This window comes from Peromyscus maniculatus, chromosome 7 (genome assembly GCF_049852395.1).
Source record: "Peromyscus maniculatus bairdii isolate BWxNUB_F1_BW_parent chromosome 7, HU_Pman_BW_mat_3.1, whole genome shotgun sequence".
In the NCBI taxonomy this organism is placed as follows: Eukaryota; Metazoa; Chordata; class Mammalia; order Rodentia; family Cricetidae; genus Peromyscus; species Peromyscus maniculatus.
Genome location: NC_134858.1, coordinates 86,853,572 through 86,878,363, shown reverse-complemented (window position 1 = coordinate 86,878,363; position 24,792 = coordinate 86,853,572). Strand labels below are relative to the sequence as shown.

Here is a 24,792-nt window from a genome sequence, read left to right as displayed (position 1 = left end):
ATGTACCCAGGATGTCTCAATCCTATTAATTTATGTCCTTGAGAAGGAGAAGAAGGAGAGACACAAGTTCAAGGTCATTCCTTGCTGTAGAGTGAATTTCAGACTAGACTGGAATACAGATATTTTCTGGAAAAAAGAAAACATAGCAATATAGAGAAAATAGGACTTTGGTGAGGAAGGCATGAACAGGTATGGGGCATTCTCAGTGCACCTGTGGTCATTATCCCTATCTTAGAATTAATAAAGGCTGTGTAGATGGTCAATGTGGATGTCACCTAGAAAGTGATATGTACAGGCAATGTTTATTATATTACCAATACACCTGGCTGCTGTTCTTGTCAGTTCCTGATGAGGACATATCCATGCTTGGCTTGTGGAAGGGAAGTTTCTATTCATCCCAACCATCATGTGACAAGTTGGCTTTGAGTAACTTTGAATCTCAGCATGTCTAGGAAATATGCAATGTTCACCTCTCAATGTGGTCCTCTAACCAGAGAATTGCTCACTGAGAGGCACCAGGCAGATTGAAAATATTGCAGGAAGACCATAAATTTCTGCTAAGCTAGGACCCTCCTAGCCTTTCATGTAAATAGTGAAGGTAAACAGTGAAAATATATACATCCTCTGCTCTTGGTTACATGAGTAACCAACACAAACCTCATGCTACCTAGATTCACTGATATGTAGCTGACTCTTCTGCCATTTAACAGATACCACAGAGCACATCTGCAGTATATCTGCTTTTCTTTGAGTTTTAATTTATGTAGTTATATATACATAAGTGCATACATACTTGTGTTTTGAACTGAAAAGTCTCATAGGGAGTCAAGTAGATAGCATCTTAGTGAAAACCACACAGAAGTGAGGGAGTTTATAAATTTTACTGTGTTTATCTGACTCTAAGAGAAATTTTGATGCTGCTTATTAGGTACAGCACCAATGTAACACAGTCACATTGCTCTTCTTCTTGCATTGTCACATTGACATGAATTATGACTTCCCTTCAACATCAATGTCATGCATGCTGGAATGTGCAGTGCATGCAGAGAATTTCCTGAAACACCACTCTGACTCTGATGAAAGTGCCTGGAGAGGGGTCATGAGATGAAATGTATAAACAGAACCATTACTGGTTCCCTCTATTTTTATGCCATGAAACTGACATAACTGACTCTGTTGTGAATGAATTCCCAGGGTCAAAGATCTTGGGAAAATTGAATTGGGAGGTCAATGTTGTTCCCAAAGATGCTGAAGGATCTGAAGCCCAAGCTGAAACTTGCAGAAAAACACCACAAAGTGAAATGGAAGGTATTGTTGAAATGCAATAATTTGATTGAATTGTTTCATAATTATAGATCATATTGTGTAGTACATGAACAAACTGAATAAATTATCAGTATTTTCCTATGTAGATACTGTAAATTTGTTGTCTCTGTCACTATCCCATCACCTGGTACAGGCAGGAATAGGTGAACCAACCTCTCTATTATTTTATCCCAGAAACATGTGATGTAGGTGAACTGAGTATAAATAATCTCAAGATCATTTATACTTTACAAGATTACATGGTTACTGTCAAAATTGTCAAGAATTAGGACAAAATTTGAAACAGATAACAGTAGTTCTGGTCTGACCCAAGGGGAGTGGGTCCCTGGAGTAGTGTGTTACATCCTGTGCTTATGAGAAAGAACAGTAGAGACAAGGACATTGCAGGAGGTTTCTGAGCTTTTTCCTTTCCAAAGGCATCATGGTAGTCTTGTCTGGTTTAAGTATTCTTGGCTTCTGGCTCTGCCATTTGAAGGCAGTCTTTTAACACTTAATGCTTTTCAGCATTCATCACTATCAAATGTCCAAGCCTGTCATTGTGCTTAGTAGCTTTCCATGGAATGTGTGCATAAGGGACTTTCCCAGTTTGTGTGATGAAATACTATGACCCAAACATGCCAGAGAAGGAGTGTTTGTTTTGCCATGATGTCATGAGTATGGTGTGCATATTTGTTGAGAAACCATAGACAAAGGAGCCTGAATCAGAGGTGTAGTGCACCAAGAATAGAGAAAAGGGGTGCTTATGCTCAGCTCACCTTCTCCTTCTACAGTCATGGATCTCAGCCTCAGGAACAATGCACTAACAGCTGAACCATTTCCTACCTCAGTTAACCTTGTCAAGATAATGTCATAAAGGTGTGCTCTGGGATCTGGACCTTATGAAGTTGACTACTGATTTTAAAATGACTGGTATGGTCATTTTAGTGTTTTAATATATGGTAGAGCCAGTCTCTCTGATAGGGGGCAACCCTCTCATTTACACTCAAATGTACATATAAATAAAGGCCTTATAAAGTGGTTCTGGTGATGCAGTTCCTGTCCCTGGGTCCCTTGGTACATTTGTAGTAGTGCCTTTTTGGTTCTCTCATTACCATTTTGTCCCTATATAAAGGACATTAACTGGGTAAACTGCTAAATAGCTAGTAGGGTTCTCTAGTCTGGCTTCATTGCAGCACTAGCAATATTCTGACAATTAAGGATATAATGTATGTCTTTAGGTTCTTTTCAATCTATATTCCTTACATTGGCCTGCATGTTAGATGTTTGAGTCAAGAAAGGTTAAAGCCTGATATTTATCTTGGATCCTTGTACTTAATAGATGAGAAAGGGTCTTCACTCTGGCCCATTCTTAGTGCCAAGGCATTCTTGATTCATCTTCCAAGGCAGAGGCTGGGTTTGAGAGTTCTCCTAAAAGACTGCCCAGGTTCCTCAGGATAAAGGACATGGATGCATGGGGATCAGCTCTCCTGGTACCCATCTTGATCATAGGCTATGTCTGTCCTCTGTGCTGTCAGTACTTGGGTCTCTCTCTCACTCTTGGCATGGCGTGACCTGTTTCATCTTTTCTGCAACATGAGATTATAATCTAGGGAATCTTCTTCCTCAAAGCGGCTTCTTTATATAGCTACTTGAGTAGGTTCACAGCCAAGGCTCATCAGAAGCATGTCTGCTTCTCCTGGATTCTCTCACTGTACAAGTGGTCTGGTATCAATCACAGGCTAGGCCTGTAGGTTTGATGCACAGTGTTTATTGATTGTAAAGTCAGGTTCCTGCTTTTGAGCCATGTGTGCTAGAGACACGGGATTCCACTTCTAGCCCTCACCTTTCAATCTCCATTATTACCTCTTGCCCCTATCCTTCTCCAGCCACTTCTCCTCTTTCATACTTGCCATGTTGACCAGGACTATAGGTCTGGCAAGTCATGGAGGCCTATGTGATTGCTTCCACCTGTTAACTTATTACTGATGCTACATACTGGAACACATTGCCCATGCAATGTGGCCTAACTCCCAGGCATGTCCCTCAGCTTCAGCCCTTGGTGTACTGGGCTCTTTTGTATCCACTAATTGTCTCTCCCTCACAAAACTAATGAGACTGACAAGGTCACTGGGAGAGAACTGAACAGAACCCTTCTTGGGGACAATATGCCTAGAAAGGCAGTTGAACCTCAGTAGGTCATCTGGATCTTCACACATGTACTAAGGTGTTGTGTGATATTTTGTTTGTGTTCTGACAAAGCTTGCCTGGAGATCAGAGAAACAGAGCAGCCAGCCACTAGAGACTCTTTACCTCTATGAAATCTCAGATCGAATGGGGGAAATCCTGTCTCTATGTGTCCTCAGACTGAATGGGGCACTGAGATCCTGTCTCCACCCACCTTATATTCCTGTCTCCACCTCTCTAGTGCTGGGATTAAAGTCATGCACCACCACTACCACCTGGCTCTGTTTCTCTTTTAGACTGGTTCAATCTCCTGTAGCCTAGGGTGGCCTTGAACTCCTGATCTTCCTGCTTCCTCCTCCCAAGTGCTGGGATTAAAGGTGTGAGCCACCACTGCATAGTATCTATGGTTAACTCATGGCTAGCTCTGTCCTCTGATCTCCAGGCAAGCTTTATTTGTCAGAACACAAACAAAATATTATACAACACAGAGGTACATCCTCATTTTTCCCCAAGTCTTCCCTCTGCTTTAGTTTGCTTTATGGGAAGACAATCCTGCTGCAGCAGCAGAACCATCTTGTTCATTAGGTTTAGTCACATGTACTAAGTCCATGCACTTTTACCCACATCAAGTAAATTCCAGTGGAAATAGTAAGCAGTCCTCGAGCTGACAGTCACTTTTTGTCCTCCTAGCGTCCCATCAACCATCTGACAGTACAGATTCACCAATGGACCAGCGAAAGCCACCAGTGAGGATGTTGGAGGTAAAAGGGCCTTTTCTTTCTCTGAGATAGAAAGGTTACCTCAGTGGTCCCCTTATGTTTCAGTGGGTATCACATTTTAATCATGAAACTGATCAGGTTTATCATGTGTTGTTGTTGTTTTAAATGTGTATTTTGCCTGAGTATGTATATTTGCACCATGTGTATACTTGGTGCCAAGCAGGGCAGAAACACCATGTGGGTGCTGGAAATCAAATCCCAGTATGAGCATGTATGTCTGTATGAGAGTATCACAAGCCCTGGAACTGGAGTTACATACAGGTGTGAGATGTCACGTGGGTACTGGGAATTGTACCCAGGTCCTCTGGAAGAGCATCCAGTGCTCTTAACATCTAAGTCATCTTCCTAGCCCAGTATTTAAAAATCCTCATGTTGCCGGGCGGTGGTGACACACACCTTTAATCCCAGCACTCATGAGGCAGAGCCAGGCAGATCTCTGTGAGTTCTGGGCCAGCCTGGTCTACAGAAAGAGATCCAGGACAGGCACCAAAACTATACAGAAAAACCCTGTCTTGAAAAAACAAACAAACAAACAAACAGATCTTCATGTTGCTGGACACACTAAGCTTCTGACATGTCAAACTTTGGGTCATATGCTCAAGTTATTTCTACCATAGTCCCTAGAAACAAAAAATATCTTAGTGAAAAATATAAGTTTTCATGAGTTGGCTTTTTAGAGCCCATTCCATGTGGTGGAATGCTTTGCTCAGCCTTGATGTGGGTTGGGGATGGGGGGTTGTTAGTCCTGCCTCAACTGAATGTACCAGGTTTTGTTGACTCCCCATGGGAGGCCTTACCCTTTTGGAAAAATGGATGAGGGGTGGGTCAGAAGGGGGAAAGGGAGAAAGGGGAATGGGAGGAGGGATGGGACAGGGAACTGTGGTTGGTATGTAAAATGAAAAAAATTTAAACAAAAAAGGAACAACTATATTGAAAGATGAAAAAATAAAAAAAATAAAAATACAAGTTTTCATATATGTTAAGTGATATAGGTTAGGTAACCTTCAGTAGAGGCCAGACAAGTTATCCTGATCTGCTCTTAAATCAGAAAAAAATTGTAAAAGGTACTAGTCTTTAACACAAAGTATAGAGTCCCAGATCTTCTGTTACATCATCAAATAAGGGATATAATATAGTCTCCATTTCAACTATGGAAGGATCAAAGATCTTTACAAATACTACTCAACATGATCTAAATGTTAAATATTTTCTTTCATTTCAATTACAGGTGGTATATAATAAACGAAAATGTGGTATGTACTGTAGAATCACCCTCTTAAGACACAATTTAGATGAGAATTGTATAAATACTGGTTGTCTTTTGTGTGATGGACCACTGTGATATAAGCTGCTTACTGATAATGAGAAATATATATATAGTTTTTTAAGGAAATGACATCCCAAGTAACAAATCATGACCAGGTGTCTATGGTTGTCATGTTCAACTGTGATTCCTTTAGTTATTTGAGTGATTTGTTCACCAAGTTGTGTCTAAATTTTTTCCAAAGGAAAATATCCCAACTACCTAACCTAATTTCTAGTGACAAATCAGAATACAGTTTATCTACAAAAATGTGTTCAAACTTGACCACAGCCATGCATGTTTGGGTTACATGATTGTGTTCCTTCATAGATGAATAACCAGAGCATAGAGGTAGTGATGAGGCTCCTTAGCTATGCATCTCAAGAGCCACTTCTTACCACCCCATCAAGGGCATGGTAATTCCTGTAGAAGAGTTCTGCTTTCTTGCATCTCCCTGCAATAAGGCAAATAAATAGGGACCCCAAACACTACAGTGACTGCTGTAGTGGTTAAAAGTTCTATGTAGTGGCATTCAGCATGCAGCAGACAGTCACTGCTTTGAAAAGTAGAGAAGCACACATGCTTATTTTTGGATGACAGAGCCCTCAAATTAAATAATGTACATGAGATAGTAGGATGGATAGTTCCAAAATGGGTTTCTCTTAGATCTGACATATTCCTGTAAGTTCTGGAGAAAAGCATTAACAGATTAGACAACATCAGAATGGGCACAAAGAACCATAGAATTTAAGGACAATGTCCACTAAGACTTCCAGTCATCATTCATTTAATAATCTGTGGTGCATCATTATTCTAGCAATACCTTTAAATTTTTATTTCTTTTAAAATTGTTAATATAATTATTTAATTTTGATGTTTATTCATCCCTCATGATTCTTACTGTTCATAGATCCTTTCTCATTTTACCTTTTCCAAATTTTATCCTTAAAAATAACTTGCTAGTACATTTTGTGTTAAACATATACTCAAACATGTAGGGACATCCACTGACTCTGGGTTGACCTTCCAGGGATAACACCTCTAATTAAACTGTCCTTCCTTCACACAAAAGTCATAAATTACCAATAGCTTCTCAGTTAGGGGTGAGACGGGCTTCTGAACCTCTCTTCCTTGCAAGCCACAGTGTTGACCTCTTTTGATCTTGTATGGGTCCTGTGCAAGCAACCAACAATAAACTATTAAAGGAGAGCTAGACTCTGAGCAACAAGGCTACTGCCTGTCATGGGTAGTTAGACTCCATGTTGCCTATTCCATTTTTGCTCTGGGGCATTCACATAGGAATCAGGAAAGAGTGTCACTGGGCATCATTCTATCCACATTGGTGTTGTCTGCATGCTCAGGCTCTCACCAGTGAGCTGATGTGTTAAGTGGAGCTATTATGGGGACTGGCTTTGTACATGCCTATCATGTCTAAAAACCCGAGTTTCATCCCAAGTACTCCATATAATGTACCCAGGACTGCCCAGTCTGTAATCTTTGATTTAGGTGGTAGATGCAAGAAAGTTATAAGTTCAAGACCAACCTTTTCTAAATAGTGAATTTTAGGCCAGCCTAGGCTAAAGGCCTTTTCACCGATAAAACAAAACAAATAATCAATGAAAAAACAAAAATAAACTGAAATAGAAGAGGCCCCTATGAGATCTGTTGATGGAAGGAGAGTATATAGAAACTGACTTTGCCCATAGCAGGTTGATCAAAGTTCAGAGGGTAGCCACGTGCCCATAAGTATGTTATTAGCATAAACTGAACTTAGTAGGTTATTTAGGGAGAATAAAAAGGACACAGAGCTGGTAAGGAGTGGAGAGATATGAATATAATCAAGAGAGTGAGAGTGATGAGTAGAGATGAATATGATCAAAATACATTTTATGGAATTTTCAAAGAATCAAGTATTTTATTACAATTTTTGGTGAGGAAGCAGTGAGCAGATATGATGCACAGTCATGACTTGTGCAGCCACTTCTCTTATCTATTGGCACCCAGAGGGTAGTTACATCATGAAGCACCAGACCCCCTTTAATGTTAGCTTATGTTCAGGAGTTGTACAGAGTTGGACAATTTAAAGGAACTTGTTTTTTGTCCAACCTTCATGTGACAATTTCATTTAGAACAACTTGGACTCTGAGTCATCACAGAAGACACACAAGCATAAGTCACTTCTCAGTGTGGGTACTTGATGATCAGAATCACTTGCTGAGAGGTCCCTGGCAGGATGAAGATGTTGGAGAAAGGCTGTGTTTACAATTCAGAGACCTTCTACAACTTATTTTGGAGGAAATACATAATTGGAGTCAGGAATCAAAGACAGAGCATCTATCTCTTTGGTTATATCTGTCAGGGAATTTGATCAGAGCATCATGGATATAACTAATATGGTACCCAAGGTTAAAAAGTTAGAGGAATACACAGCTCCTTACCTTCAAAACTCACTTAAAGTGATACTGTATGTCCTGCATGAGCTGTAAAATATCCTGGATAAGCAAAGAATGAAAATTAAACAACTGTTGGTCACTGTCCTGTAGCAAACTAAACACTTGCTCAGGATTCAGTCATGCTTGTCTAATTGAATTGTTTTCACATTTCACAAACATCATAGAATACTTGTACAATCCTTGTGCTTTTCCTTATGATTTAACATATATTTTACACCAATAAGACTCCTGGGGATCCTCATGAAATTTTTAGTTCCCCAGTGCAAAGATGTGATCACAGTGGGATTGCATGGATTTCACTGTGTCCTGATGCTCTAACTGGGATTTGAATGCTTCCTATCAGTCACCACACCAACATAACACAGTCACGTTGCTCTTCTTTCTCTATTGTCACATCTGTGCTAATTTAGACTTTACCTACAACATCATGTGACCATAATAGACTTTATCTACATCATCATGTGATACATAATTAATTGGATGCTGACTTGGTGATCTTCCTGAAGCACCATTCTAATTACAGTGACTTACCTGAAAATAAATAAGGAGATCAAATAAACACTCAACTTTTCTTAGTTTCCTCTGTTTGTCTGCCATGAAGCTAACATAACTCACCTTGTTGTGACTGCATTCCCAGTTTCTGCATTACTTAAGAAAAGGTGTATCAAAACAACTGTGATCCCGCTTGATATGGATGGACCTCAAGTCATCTCCAGTACCTCCAGAGAAACATCACACATTAAAACAGAAGGTACTGAGAGAATTCAGTAATTATGTTCAATTATGTATAGTAGATGCCCTTTATGTTATGTACTATATGTAAATCTATAGAGATATTTTGCTGTAGTTTTGAATGTGTGGATACTGTTAATTTATCTAGCTCATCTGTAGAAATACAACTACAGAATTTAAACAGGATAAATACATTTAAAGGTTAAAGGTAACCTTTGCCTTTCATTAAGTAATCATAGGAAAGCTGAGACTTGCCTTGTATGAGTGAATGTGGCTTCTCCCGGGGTAGGCATGAGTGACTGAGCCACCCTCTCAGTCACTTTGTCCCAGACATGGATGATGCAGATATGGAAAGTCTCAAGAATTATCTGATGAATGTCCAGAATCTCAAGAGTGAGGATGAAATTTGAGTTAGATAAAGGCATTCCTAGTCAGGTCCACTGGGAGAGGACCCTAGGAGTAGTCATCTTAGACTTTGTGCTTGGGAGCCTAAAAGAGTGGGAAAGGTCAGTAAGGACACATAATGGCTAACACTGGCAGGGGTGAGGGTGCTTTGCTTTGCTTCTGGCTCTGTTATTTCGAGACTACATTTCCCAGAATTCATAGACCATTCTTCCCCTGCCAGTCCCAATGCCCAAACGTTTGACTGTTGTTATAGCTCACCTGGAAAGTTTTGTTAGGATTACTTTTCCAGAGGCAGTGAGTAAGGAAATGTTTACTTTGCCATAGAGTTTGAGTTTGGAGTCTATAACTGGGAAGCAGTAGATAGAGACAGAAACTTGAGGGAGACTGACCTTGCAACCAGAGCCCAGAAGCAAAGAAAAATGGATGAATGTACTTTTATTCCTTTTATACTGTCCAGGATCCCATTCAAGGGAATTATTGTACCCACAGGGAACAGGTCTTCCCATCTAACTTAATCTAATCAAGATAAACCCCAAGGGTATACCCAGATAACACAGATCTTATCAGTTTGACAGCTGAGCTTCAGCATCATAGAGCCAATGAAGTGTTGTTTTCACTTTTGAGTATTAACCTGTATTGGAGCCAATTTATCTATGGGGAACAGCTTTCTCTCCTCACCAGAACCTATAGGTAAATGTCTTATAGTGTGATCCCAATGATGCAAGAGAAACAGGTTCTCTCCCTTCTTCTCCCAGGTCTTGTAGCAGCACTTCAAGTTCCTCTCTTCCCTGTGAACCACTGCTTTTCATGGACCCAACAGGGTGGAGTGGCTAAAGAACCAGAATGGCTTTTTGTTCTGTCAAAACCCCAAGGCTGTACTGTCCTGGAGTAAGGGCTCAGTGTATGACTTTAGCTCCTTTGTAGGCAGTGTTCCTCACCTCAGACTGACATACAGGATGGCTCAGACAAGGGAAATTATAGGTCTGACATCCATCTCGGAGCCTCTGACCTATTAGGTGGGGGTGTGATCTGAACTCTAGCGCACACTTGGCCCCATTTCATAAATTCTTGGATCAGCCTTCAAGATTCAGAACATGGGGCAAGACTCTGTATATTAGAAGAAAAACAAACCCACAAAAGGTTGTTCCAAACCTTAGGGATTGTAAGGAAGAAGGTGAAGGAGTGACTGACATGTGGCCATCATATTGGCCCTTATGAAACCCCCAGTGCTATGACACAAATTAGGGCAGTACCTTGTCCCAAACTTGACCCAACACTCCACTCTCTCTCCATTAGTAACTGAGCTGGAGGCAGCCTATCCTGTACAGAATGCCTCTTTTGAATGGGAAGACAGAAAACCCACTGAGAAGTATCTCTGTAGCCTTTCCTAAATGAAGTAAAATGAAGGTGCATGACCTTGACATTGCCCTTGTGAAAAAAGTCTCCACTTCTATGTGTTGTATTAGGAATTTCCTTAAAGACTTGTATCAGCTGTACAAAAATTACATGTATACTACATGGTCTAGAAATATTATGAAGTTAAGATAAAGTATACATGCATAAATTACAGGCCATTATCTATTTTACAGTTTATTTCCATAAAATATGTACAAAGTAAATGATAAAATATTAAACTTGATCATTATTTACACACTTACAGGCCATATATAGTGATTTCCATTTGAGAGATTTGCAAACAAAATCAACACACCATTTCAAATAGCTTTATAAGATGAACTTTGAGGTAATTAATGGCTCAGTGGGAAGAATAGTTACTAGAAAAGCTGGAGACCTGACCTTAAATCTGCTCACACATACAAAAGCTGGACAGAGCTGTTTATATTTGTAATCCTACACTGTTGGGTAAATAGACAGGAGTATTTCTAGTGCTTGCTAGCTGTCATCCTATCTCTAGAGTCTATGAGAGACCCTATCTGAAAGAAAGGAGAAAGTGTGATAGATCATGATATGCTGTACCTTCTTTTAGCTCTCATGTTTTAATCTTCCAAAGGTGCAGATCTTGCCTTTAACGGCCTGATTATTCTTTTGCATGCTGCATTCGCATTCTCAAAGGCCAAAGATTCAATTATTATCTTACTAGCTTCTGAATCCAAGACCATTCTCTTTACTGCTGAAGCCAGCCTTTGTAAGAAATCTGTGAAAGATTCTTTTGGGCCCTGTATAACCTTTGTAAATGACTCAGTTTCCTTTCCTGGTTCCTCAACTCTGTCCCATGTATTCAAGGCTGCCACTCAACATAGAATTAAGGTTTGGATAGCATATAAACATTGTGTTTGTATTGCAGCATATTGGCCTTCTCCAACAAGCTGATTCTGGAAGACTTGTATTCCTTTATCCCTCCATTGTTTTTCTCTGTTTTTAGCCTCCTCTTTGAACCACATTTGCCTCTGGAGCTGTTGTCCAGGTTCCAGAACAGCATGTGGCAGCCCACACCTGTCCTGTGGTACAATCCTATTATAAGTTGACCAGGTGTTTAACATTTGCTTTACATATGGGGAATGCATGCCATAAGATACTATTGCCTCCTTAAACCGTAGTAAATCTAACATTTCAATTGGAGTCCAAATATTTTGTATATTCATTTGATCAGGTAACTGCTGTACAGTTACCAGATAAATTAAGGGTGATTGTGGGAAAACAGGCTTTCTTTCTGTAACCTTATGATCCAATCGTGAAAAAACTTCACTGTTAGTTTCTTCTGTCTGAATTTGAATTTCTCCATAATCCATTTTAACAGGTTTTTCCAAAACTTTTATCCTGGCACTTAAATTGACTATCTTTTTAAATAGTAATATAAGGATAAGAAAAAAGTAATAAAGTGCATAATTCAATCAACACTAATCTTCTCATATAGTTGTTCCATTGTCAGACTGCCTAAAATTTCAAACAAAGCCCAATTTTCTTCCAATGTACACATAAAACCCATTTTTTTTTAGTGTGGAAAAAATTTCTCTTTTAAATAATTTCCTTTAAAATATGATATCTTTTTTTTTATTTTTATTTTTTTTCTACTTAACCTGGATTTTTTTTCTATATTTTATTTTTTTATTTTACAATACTATTCAGTTCTACATAACAGCCACAGATTCCCTTGTTCTCTCCCTTGCTGCCCCCCTCCCCTTCCCCCCAGCCCACCCCCCATTCCCACCTCCTCCAGATCAAGGTCTCCCCAGAGGACTGGGATCGACCTGATAGACTCAGTCCCTAGATGCCTCCCAAATAGATCAAGCCAATCAACTGTCTCACCTATTCAGAAGGCCTGATCCAGTTGGGGGCCCCTCAGCCTTTGGTTCATAGTTCATGTGCTTCCATTCATTTGGTTATTTGTCCCTGTGCTTTATCCAACCTTGGTTTCAACAATTCTCACTCATATAAACCCTCCTCTTTCTCATTAATTAGACTCCCGGTGCTCCATCCGGGGCCTAACCGTGGATGTCTGCATCCAGATTCCTCATTCCATGGATGGGTTTATGGCACAACTATTAGGATGTTTGGCCATCACATCACCAGAGTAGGTCAGTCCCGGCTGTCTCTCACAGAAATCCACCAAGATACCCCCATAAAATATCTGATATCTTAATTGACTTGCCAAGTCTGTGTAGAACAGTAGCATTCTGAGGGAATTTCAAAACAGCTACCTAGTGTCCAAGGTGTAAATCCAAAGGGGGAAGGGGAGAGAGGGGGAGAGGGAGAGGGAGGAGAGGGAGAGGGAGGAGAGGGAGAGGGGGGAGAGGGAGGGGGAGGAAAAGAGGGAGGGATAGGGGTAGGGGGAGGGGGAGAGGGAGAGGAGAGGGAGAGGAGAGAGAGAGGGAGGAGAGGGAGAGGGAGGAGAGGGAGAGGGAGAGGGAGGAGAGGGAGAGGGAGGAGAGGGAGGGAGAGGGAGAGAGCGCAAGAAAGCATAGCCACAAGTTCTAGCTAAAAGCTTAAATCCAGCCACTTGTTCCCACTTGAGCTGAGCCTGTTCTCTGGCTTCCTTAAGCTCTGACCACTGCAATTAGTGGTATTTCTGGCAGGGCAGGCCTGAGTTGTTTGTAGCACAGGCTTTAAGCAAGTAGCTCCAGCTGTGGTAATTAATGGCTTCTAGCTACAATCAGTGGGGCCTGAGACCTAAGCCAAGCTGGGCCCAAGCTAGGGAGCCAGGCCCCAGCTAGGGAGCCAGGCAACCTAGGCAGGAAACTGGACCCACTGCCTAGCCAAGCAGTTTTTAATGAATTCTTGCCCCAACATTCATGGTACAAATTCATGAAAACGCTGCTTGCCTGTGGCCTTGTAGGCCCAGCTCATGCCCGAGCTACACTAAGCCGGTTGTGGTGGTGCATGCCCATAGGATTTACTGAAGAAGGCAGAGGCAGGAGGATCCTGAGTTTGAGGGCGGCCTAGGAGGCTTGCTAAGGAGAAGCTTTGGCCAGGGTCCAGGCACAAATGGTGGCAGCAGGACCATGGAAGCAGTGACTGCTGCTCTGAGTTGCAGGCTGCTTCTCATTGTGTTGGTGACTGCAATGATGCTGCTATGCTACCTGGGACAAAGGGTTTACGGCTGTTTGTCCAGAGAAGAATTGCCAGGACCATCATGTTACAAGAAAGCATCGGCAAAGGTCAGTTTGGAAAAGTTTGGCAAGACAAATGGTGGGGAGAATTTGCTGTGAAGATATTCTCTTCTAGGGAAGAACATTCATGTTTCCAAGAGACAAACATTTATCAGACTGTGATTGCTCCAAACCACAGAGGAGGCAAAAAAAAAAAAAAATCTGCAGGGAACCATGACCACGCCTAACAGCAACTTTGAAATCTTCAAAAAGATGATAGAATTCCACAACGATGATTCCACATGGACTGTGATAAAACCATTAAGCTGATTAATACCAAGGAAAGATCGACTTTGGACTACAAACTGGTCAGGACAATTTTGAGATGACTAGCTGAGATGATCCAGCCTGACAGACTACTTGAACAAGGATTTGTGACAAGCCCTAAAATTTCCTATTATACAGAGACTGGATAAATGATATAGGACTTGACAATTAACCCCAAAATTTTCTTTTCAGGATTCCCTAAAGATGTCTTCACCCCTAGAAAGCAGAAAGTAATTTTAAGAAAATGATGCCCACATTCCCAAGAGGTAGGATGGGAGGTTTTTGGTCATTTGAGTTATGGATATTGTCATTGTTTATGATAGTTGGTTACAAGCTGTTGATTGTTCATGTTCAGGAAAAAAAGCTGAACAAGGAGATTAGATTCAGAGTTTTTGTTTAAAAATAAAGATAAAGAAATAATAGGAAAAATGGATAGATCACTGAATCTACTCTAAAAAGAAAAAGGGGAAGATATAAAAATGACAAAAGGTAGATAGATCACTGAATCTACACTAAAAAGAAAAATACTTTTAAAAAGGAGCTACTTGTTTTAAATAAGATAAATAATGAAAATTTTTTGTCTGAGTTTATCAAATTTTACTTGACTGGACCTTGTTATATATATAATGGAATTTTTTGTCTGAATCTGTCAAATGTTAATGGACTAGACATCGTTAATGTAATCTTGACTGTGTATATTGTATATACTTATTGGATATAATTTTTCTTGTATTAGTTATAATCTTTTTTTAATTTTAGAAAAAAAGGGAAATGTGGTGGTATTGTGTTCCCTGAAATATTGTGCACCCTAATAAACTTATCTGGGGTCAGAGACAGAACAGCTACAATATTAAACATAGAGGATAGGCAGTGGTGGCACATGCCTTTAATCCCAGCACTTGGGAGGCAGAGCTAGGCAGAAATCCATGTATTCAAGGATACAGCCAAGCATAGTGACTCATGCCTTTAATCCCAGGGAGTGATGGTAGAAGGCAGAAAGATATATAAGGCATGAGGACCAGGAACTAGAAGCATTTGGCCTGGTTAAACATTTGGCCTGGTTAAGCATTCAGGCTTTTGAGCAGCAGTTCAGCTGACACCCATTCTGGATGAGGACACAGAGGCTTCCAGGCTGAGGAAACAAGATCAGCTGAGAAGTTGGCCAGGTGAGGTTAGCTGTGGCTTGTTCTGTCTCTCTGATCTTCCAGTATTCACCCCAATACCTGGCTCAAGTTTGATTTTATTAATAAGAACTTTTAAGATTCATACTACAGGTCATGGCTTGCAGAGGTGTGTTATTATGTGTAGTTGTCTCAGTATTTCCTTAGAATTTTTCCCATTCTCCTTAGCACTAATATCTGAAACTAATCAAGCCCTTCTATTACATTGTGTCTTATAGGGCTATAACACATACATGTTCTTCATGCTCCTTAAAACCCAGTAGAATACTGACAATACTCAGCACAGTATAACAAAACATTATATATAATATGCTATACTTAAGGAAATAATGTGTACACAACATAGGCAAGAATTTTCTTAGATATGCTCATCTAGTAAAATTTTCCAAGTAAAATGGATAAATTAGCATGGATCATAATCAATGACAAATTCTTAATTAACATATGAGGATTGGTGGAGGTTGAAATAGACTTGAGACATGTGCCTCAGGAAGTATCAATTGTTCCCTGCTTTAAAACAGGAAGTGACAGTATTTTGTCACTTAATCATAAAGCTTCTTTTAATAGGAAAGATAGGTTGGCATCACACCACAGGCACCAGATTCCAAAAAGCCTGCCTATGTACCAGGGATGAATCCCAAATAATCCAGTGCCTGTGGCGTGATGCCTTGCATAGCCTTGGTGCAGTGGGAAGGGGCTTGGACCTGCGTAGGCTCAGTGTGTCAGGTTATGCTGACTCCCCATGGGTGACCTTGATTTGGGGGATGTGGGGATATAGGTTGGCTTGGGAGGGCGGGCTGGGGAGTGGAAGGAGGGAGGCGGTGGGGTCTGTGGGTGGCATGTAGATTAAGTAGAAAATTTCTTTTTTAATACTTTTATTTTATAATTAACTTAATTTCACATATCAGCCACAGATTCCCCTGTCCTCTCTCCTCCCACTCCCAGCCCTTCCCCCCAATCCACCCCCATTCTCGACTTCTCCAAGGCAAGGTCTCCCCTGGGGACTCAGCCGAGGCAGGTCCAGTCCCCTCCTCTCTATACCAAGGCTGAGCAACTGAAGAATGGATAAATAAAATGTGGTACATATACACAATGGAGTATTACTCAGCAGAGAAAAACAATGACATCATGAGGTTTTCAGACAAATGGATGAACTAGAAAAAAATCATCCTAAGTGAGGTAACCCAGACTCAGAAAGACAAATCTGGTATGTACTCACTCATAAGTGGATACTAGATGTAAAGCAAAGGATAACCAGACTGCAACTCACAACTCCAGGGAAGCTACCTAGTAAACAGGACCCTAAGAAAGATACAGGGATTGCCCAATGACAGAGAAATGGATGAGATCTACATGAGCAAACTGGGGGTGGGGGTGGGGTAATGGAGGGCAAGGGTCTGGGGAATGAGAGCTTAAGGCAGTGGGATGTCCCAGCTGGATCAGGAGCAGAGTGGGAGAACCGAGAGGGAGATAACATGATGAATGAAGACCCCAGGGGAATAAGAAGCAGCAGAGTGCTAGAGAGGTCCCCAGAAATCCACAAAGATACCTCCACTGTAGACTACTGGCAATGGTCCAGAGAGTGCCTGAGCTGACCTGCTCTGATGATCGGATGGCCAAACACCCTAACTGTCATGATAGAACTCTCTCATCCAATGTCTGATAGAAGTGGATGCAGAGATCTATGTCTGAGCGCCAAGTGGAGTTCTGGGATTTCCAATTGGCAAGAGAGAGGAGGGATTGTATGAGCTAGAGATATTGAGACCATGATTGGAAAAAGCACAGGGACAAATAGCCAAACTAGGAAACACATGAACTGTGAACCAATGGCTGAGGAGCCCCAGGCCCTCTGGATAAGTGAGACAGTTGATTAGCTTGAACTCTTTGGGAGGCCTCCAGGCAGTAGAGCCGGGACCTGTCCTTGGTGCATGAGCTGGCTTTTTGGAGCCTCAGGCCTATGCTGAAACACTTTGCTCAGCCTTGGTGTAGAGAAAATTTCTTAATAAAGAAAAATGAAAAAAAAAAAGTAAAAAAAAAAAGGAAAAGAAAAGATAGGTTGGGTCAGTGCATTGTAGTGGGTAGCCATTCCAGCTTGGTTCTGGAAGTTCCAACCCCCATTGAGACTCTGGCAACTGTCACGCCTACGAGGCGGGGCGAGGGGAGGTGCCTGGGGACCCGAGAGCTGGATGGGCCAGCGCTCGCTCTGGGCGCTCTCTCGGTGCCGGAACGCTGACCGGTGCAGATTGACTGTGCAGAGCTCCGGAGAACACCGCTGGACTGCATTACACCTTCCCCAGACCCTGCGACCTACCCATTACTTAATTTGTGAGTTACGTCATTTAATAAATATTCTTTTAACTACGTGGAGTGGCCAAAATAATTTCTCCAATATCTGGCGCTCACGTGGGGCAAACTCCAAAGGCCTGGGCGGCTCCCGCCATCTCCTCCCTAGCTGGCGGGTACCTAAACCCGCCTGCAAAGTTCCATATAACCAGGGAACACCTACACGGTTCCATTCCCGAAAAAGGGAGCAGCTAGTCCGATCTCAATTCCCTAGCTTAGCCCCAGACCAGCAAAAGAGGCAGGAGAGTGCTAGCTCTGATTTCCGCCATCTCTGCCATTTCCATCATCTCCCTCCGACTCCAGCCAAGATCGCCAGCAGGCCCTGTTTCGGAGCTGTACCAACGCCACCTGCTGGCTGAAAAGTGCTACTACACGAAAGGTAAGCATATTGTTTCAAGTAAAGGTACTTGATAATTTTACACCTTAAAATTGACTAACAAATTTTGAGTAATTCGTGTAATATGGCCGACAACATTACCTCACAAGAGTTTAAAAACCTTTTTGCCTGTATGATGAATGACATCTTCCTGGAAATATACGACATTCCTAAGGCATATCTGGGCTATACCATTTTGGCATTCATCATAATAATTCACACAGTGTTCAAACACTGGTTTAAGAACAAAGATGAGTCATTATTGGGACTGATACAGGCTTTCAAAGATAGCAATGAAGGCTTACAGAAAAAGATTCTCTCTCTGGAATCTGCTTTCAAAGAGCAATGAAGGCTTAGAGAAAAAGATTCTCTCTCTGGAATCTGCTTTCAAAGATAGCAATGAAGGCTTAGAGAAAAAGATTCTTTCTCTAGAATCTGCTAATCAGGATTTACAAAACAGGCTTGTACCCAAAATTGATTTTATTGATAATAAATATGAATATTTAATGGATAGAACACTAACTCTCCAGAGTGAAGTTGTGGCTACTCAGACAGTATATAAGGAAGAAAGATTATCATTAATTGATAGGATAAGGTCCATGGAATCATGTGTTTCTGAGGAACATAAAAACTTCTATGATTCCATGAGAAATATGGAGTCCCTTGCAAGAGAGGAGGTTCACTCCCTAGAACAGACCCTAGGTGCTCGTTTGCAAGCCCTAGAAGAAACTCTCAGTAAACATGACAAGGGAACTAATAAGCAGAAGGTCAAGACCATAGAGGTTGTAACATCTCCAAATGGCTCTCATACAATGGCTTATCCTGTTATTGTCCATGAGAAGCCAGCAGATGACACACACCCCGAGCCATATATGACATATACATTACAACCAATTTCAACAAGGGACTTTAAAAATATAAAGGAAGCAGTAGTTACGTATGGGATACAATCCACATATGTAAAACAGATGTTAAATTCGTGGTCTACCTCACAAAGAATCATTCCAGATGACTGGCATCAGTTAATTTCAGCTGTTCTAGAATATAGTCAGCAGTTACAGTGGAAAAGCTGGTTGAGAGAAGAGGCAAAAAATTTAGAACAACAAGGTAAAATCAGAGGTTTTGTGATCTCCCAAGATCAAATACTTGGTGAGGGATGTTTCGCTGACAGGAATGTACAAGCCACTTATGATGAGCATACAATATCCCTATGCCGTACAGCAGCTCTAAATGCTTGGGAAAAAATTCCAGAACCTGGAAAACCAACTGAGGTATACACAAAGATATTTCAGGGACCGCATGAACCCTTCACTGATTTTTTACAAAGACTGAACAGAGCTATAACAAGAGCTGTGTCAGACAAAGAATTAAGAAAAGTATTAACTGAGTCCTTGGCGTTTGACAATGCTAATGCAGAATGCAGAAGAATACTTACACCATTAAAGATCAGATCAGCTCCTTTGGAAGAATGGATTCAATATACTAATGGTGTTCAGTCTCTTAACTACAGTAATGAGGCTTGGATAGGAGAGACAAATCCCAGAGGTGAAAGAAGGCCCCGTGTTACCAAATGTTTTAAGTGTGGTACACCAGGTCATATAAGTAAAAACTGTACATGGGGTACTCCTAGAAGCAATACTCCTTCTAGGAATAGCCTAAACAGGAGACCCCAACCACCTCCTGGATTATGTAGAAGATGTGGCAAAGGCCGACAATGGACCAGTGAGTGAAGATCAAAAATAGATATACAAGGCAACCCTTTACTGGCGGGAAACGCCTCAGGGGGCCTCTTGCAGGCCCCCAAACCAAACGTAGTACGAACATTCCCTGCCACTGTGGAAGAAATTCCTCTCCAGGACAACTGAATAAACCAATGCCTAATGTAAAAATCGATACTGCAATGGATGATAAAACAGCTTTGATAGCTGGATCACAGTTTACAGAGAACACTATAAAACAAATATTTTGGCAGACTTCCATAAATGAACAAAGACCAAAGCTTAGAATTCGAATTAATGGCCTGGTTCTGGAGGGCCTGGTAGACACAGGTGCAGATGTGACTATAATTAAACCAAAATCATGGCATCCGAATTGGCCTCTTCAAGAGGTAGATGTCCAACTGTTAGGGATTGGCACCCTATCTCAGATAAAACAGAGTTCGAGATGGGTTGAATGCATAGGGCCAGAAGGACAGAGAGGAAGGCTGAAGCCTTATGTAGCAAATGTAGCAGTAAATCTTTGGGGCCGAGATCTGTTACAACAGTGGAATACCCAGATTAAAATTCCTACACTTTCAGAAAAGGAATACAGACCAATGCATGTTTCTAGGAATAATATCATAACATGCTATAAAAATCAGTCACCAACCATTCAGGCTGTTCACAAACAGAGCACAACTGTTGTTGAACTCTCAGAAGTACCAACTGCCTTACCTTTAAAATGGCTAACTAATAAACCTGTCTGGGTTGGACAATGGCCTTTGACAAAAGAGAAGCTACAAGCTTTAGAACAGCTGGTTCAAGAGCAGTTAAATGCTCAACACATTGAAGAATCTACCAGTCCTTGGAATTCTCCTGTATTTGTTATTAAAAAAAAAATCTGGTAATTGGAGAATGCTGACAGATCTGAGAGCTATTAATAAAGTAATTCAGCCAATGGGCTCCCTACAGACTGGGATGCCCTTGCCCTCTATGCTACCAAAAGAATGGCCTATAATAGTTAATGACTTAAAAGACTGTTTCTTTACCATACCCTTACAGGAAAATGATAGAGAAAAATTTGCCTTCACAGTACCTAATTATAATAATTCTCAGCCAGTCAAGAGATATCAATGGAAGGTCCTCCCACAGAGAATGTTAAACAGCCCTACTTTGTGTCAATACTTTGTGCAGAAACCATTAGAGATAATTCGTGTAAAGTTTCCACAATCCATAATTTATCACTATATGGATGATATCCTATTAGCTGATCCAAAGTTAGATACATTGGAAAGCATGTTTGAAGAAGTAAAAAAAGTTTTGCCTCGCTGGGGACTGCAAATTGCTCCTAAAAAATACAAAGAGGAGATTCTATTAATTACTTAGGATATAAGATAGAGCTATAAAAAATTAGACCCCAAAAGGTACAACTAAGAAGAGATAGATTGAAGACTCTTAATGATTTTCAAAAGTTATTAGGAAGCATTTCCAACTTACTGGGTATCATGGGAATACCCAAAGATGGACTACAAAATTTGGCTAATACTCTAGAAGGGGACAAAGAATTAAATAGTCCAAGAGAATTATCAGCCGAAGCTGAGAAGGAATTGGCTCTAGTAGAAAAGACAATTCGAGAAGCACATGTGGATCGTGTGGATCCAGAACTTAAATGCATTCTTGTCATATTCCCCTCCAGACATTCCCCAACAGGTATTTTGATGCAGAGGGAAGATATTATATTGGAATGGATATTCCTACCACGTAAACCAAATAAGAAATTAAAGACTTATATAGAAAAGATCTCTGATTTGATTCAAAAGGGTAAATTAAGACTTCGCCAGTTGACAGGAATGGACCCAGCAGAAATTGTAGTACCATTAACTAATGAGGAAATTTCATCAATATGGAAAGATAATGAATACTGGCAGAGAGCCTGCAGTAACTTTTTGGGAGAGATTAACAACCACTATCCCAAAAGCAAGAGAATAGAATTAATAAAGAAGACTGAATGGGTCCTTCCTCACATTGTACGACAAAAGCCAATATCTGGAGTCCTCACATTCTATACTGATGCAAATAAATCAGGGAAAGCAGGATATAAATCAGGAGACTTAAGTAAAGTAGTGCAAAGTCCATATAGCTCTGTACAAAAGGCAGAACTGTATGCCATTCTTATGGTACTGATGGACTTCACAGAACCCCTCAATATAGTCACTGACTCTCAATATGCAGAGAGAGTTGTTTTCCATATTGAAACTGCTGAATTTATTCCTGATAATACAGAATTAACTTCATTATTCATACAATTGCAGGAAATCATCAGAAAAAGGGAACATCCTATATATATAACACATATCAGATCCCATACAGGTCTGCCAGGACCTTTAGCACAAGGTAATGATGAGATTGATCAGTTACTAATAGGTAATGTGCTAGAAGCTTCAGAATATCATAAGAAACACCATATAAATAGCAAAGGTTTGAAGAAGGATTTCTCCATCACTTGGCAACAGGCTAGTGATATTGTGAAAAAATGTCCTACTTGTTCCATCTATAACCAAACTCCATTACCTGCAGGGAGTAATCCAAAAGGTATACAAAGAAATGAAATTTAGCAGATGGATGTGTTTCATTTTGCAGAATTTGGAAGGTTAAAGTATGTACATCATACCATTGACACCTATTCAGGATTTCAATGGGCAACTCCTATGAGTTCTGAAAAGGCTGATTCTGTGATTACACACCTATTAGAAGTTATGGCCATCATGGGAATACCTGTACAAATTAAGACAGACAATGCCCCAGCATATGTCTCCAATAAAATGAGACAGTTCTTTGCTTATTACAATATAAAGCATGTTACAGGTATACCACACAATCCCACAGGCCAAGCAGTCATAGAGAGATCCAATCGAACTTTAAAGTATATGCTAAATAAACAGCAACAGGTAACAATGACTCCTAGAAATAGACTGCATAGTGCTTTATTAACCTTGAATTTTCTCAATGCTAATGAGAAAGGAACAACAGCTGTGGAGAGACATTGGACAACAGACAAAACTCCTGAGCTAAACCAACCAGTTTATTTCAAGAATGTGCTGACCTCAGAATGGAAACCTGGATATGTTCTACGTTGGGGAAGGGGTTTTGCCTTTGTTTCTGCAGGAGAAGAAAAGCTATGGATACCAACAAAATTAATAAAAATTCGATTCGAACAGGAAAAACCCCTTGATGAAGAGAAGTAAAAGATCATCCACCAATGTGACATCTCTACAAGTTGTAAGAAAAATTTAACAATCAAAGGGTGGGGTAGGGTTCTGTTTTTGTCTTTCCAGGATAATGGAAATACCCATCTTCCAAAATTCATAAGGCCTTGGATATCCAGATGTTTACAGCAGAAAGGAAGAATCTATTGGTACCAATCTACACATGGTAAAATCTCACTGTCTAACATCTTTCTATCAATCTAGAAAAGTTGTGGTTCCAATTCAATTATAGCCAAGCTGGCTTTGGAGATGGAATTGGCTCACTCCTTCTCTAAACCCAAGCATATTGCTAAAAGAAAAGTTTAAGAGATTCTTCAGTCCCATATCAGAAGAGCCCTCTGGTGTGAGACAGAAGGAAACCAATAAAAAGGGACCATTGTCTTCTAAATTCTAATTCTCTCCATGCTTACTCTTGATTTCTCAGAATCCTTTCTTACATGCTATGTCCTCTTTAAATCCAAACCTCCCATTTTTGATAACAAATAAGTTTTTCCAATAGCAATCTCAGAAGTCACCAGAAGGAAGATGGGGCCCCAACAACAACAACTCTACCCAATCCAGAATGATGCCATGGTAATCATCATCATACTACACTTCTTGCCAGAATTTCAGACAATCTTACCTATTACTCTAAAACTTGCTGCAGAACCTACAGTTAGTCTAACTGAGATTTAACTATCTGAGCTTTCTCACAGTACCCAACAGAGATAACATCACCCCCTAAACGGCAGGAAGCAATTCTAAGAAAACGATGCCCCTTCTCCCTTAGGTTTCATAATTCTCAGGGTTATAGATGACGGTTATAGGGTTGGGGGTGGAAGAAAATATTAACTCAGGATTGTAAAAAAAAGGGGGGGGGTAGGGGGAGAAGAAGTGGAACAGATAGGTATAAGATATGATGGTAAATCATTGTATATACTAGTAAACAAACTTAGTAAAATAGCAACCTTAGATAATTTGCACTGTAATTTGTACTGTTATAGATTCTTATATGTTGATACAAATGTAAACTATTTTTATACTCCTGTTTAAGATAATTTGTATATTGATACAAATACAGAACTATATTTGTTATAATGTACATATATTTCTACTCTTATTTGAAACATTTTTATATTGATACAAATGTAAATTTATATCTGTCATACTTTATATATGCTCTACTTCTGTTTAGGATATTCAGTATATTGATATATATTTAATATTATTGTCATATTGCATATCGCACTATATATTCCTACCTCTGTTATAAATATCTTATGTATTGTCACAATTTTGAAGTCATCGTTCTTCACCATACATTTGCTTATAGACTGTTTACCTTATTTATGTGAAGCCTTAGTCCTTAGGTTATTTCGATAGATAAGATTTATAGATTTATAGTCACCTATGCCTGTCATCTCTATAGTTACGTTAGTTAGGTTATACAGATTTACAGATACATAGATCAGATGGACAGGTAATCTTCAAACACTTCATAGACCTGGAGAATATGGCATTTAAATAACTTAGAATTCTGTTGACGTGAGACACAATTGCTCCTGGCTGCACCAATTGATCCTGAGAGAATGTTGGGCTTCTAAGACATTTCCATTTGGAAGTTTGTCTTTTGGCACAAAATGGCCTACTGGGCAAATAACTGCCCTTGCCTTGATGGCTGACAGTACAAATGCAATGCTCTCCTTTCTGGACAAGCGGGACACAAGGAAAGCGACCACTGTACTCTGCCAAGACAGGGTAAGATGGTCTTTCAGAAATCCTGCTTCTGAAAATGGTCTGTCAGATACTCTAGGCCTGTAGCCAATTTGAATGCACCAACAATGCTGAGAAACATTAGGTGACTGTCCAGGCTGCCAGCTGTCTTGGTCTACTCTTGCAAGATTCCCGAAAGTTG

The 24,792-nt window shown here is 40.3% G+C and overlaps 1 protein-coding gene across 7 annotated transcripts in view; it reads left to right on the top strand.

Annotated features, from left to right (window-relative positions):
- LOC102911135 (uncharacterized) overlaps positions 1–24,792 on the top strand; it is a 107,916-nt gene that overhangs the window by 58,803 nt on the left and 24,321 nt on the right. For all 7 annotated transcript variants that reach the window (XR_013052881.1, XM_042281405.2, XM_006991501.4 and 4 more), the window contains 4 exons: positions 1,195–1,308; positions 4,180–4,250; positions 5,497–5,521; positions 8,662–8,775. Coding sequence is in view for 6 of the 7 variants with exons in the window: in XM_042281405.2 (XP_042137339.1) it covers positions 1,195–1,308; positions 4,180–4,250; positions 5,497–5,521; positions 8,662–8,775 (324 nt within the window). In the remaining variant the exon portion in view is untranslated. The remainder of the gene's footprint in view (positions 1–1,194; positions 1,309–4,179; positions 4,251–5,496; positions 5,522–8,661; positions 8,776–24,792) is intronic.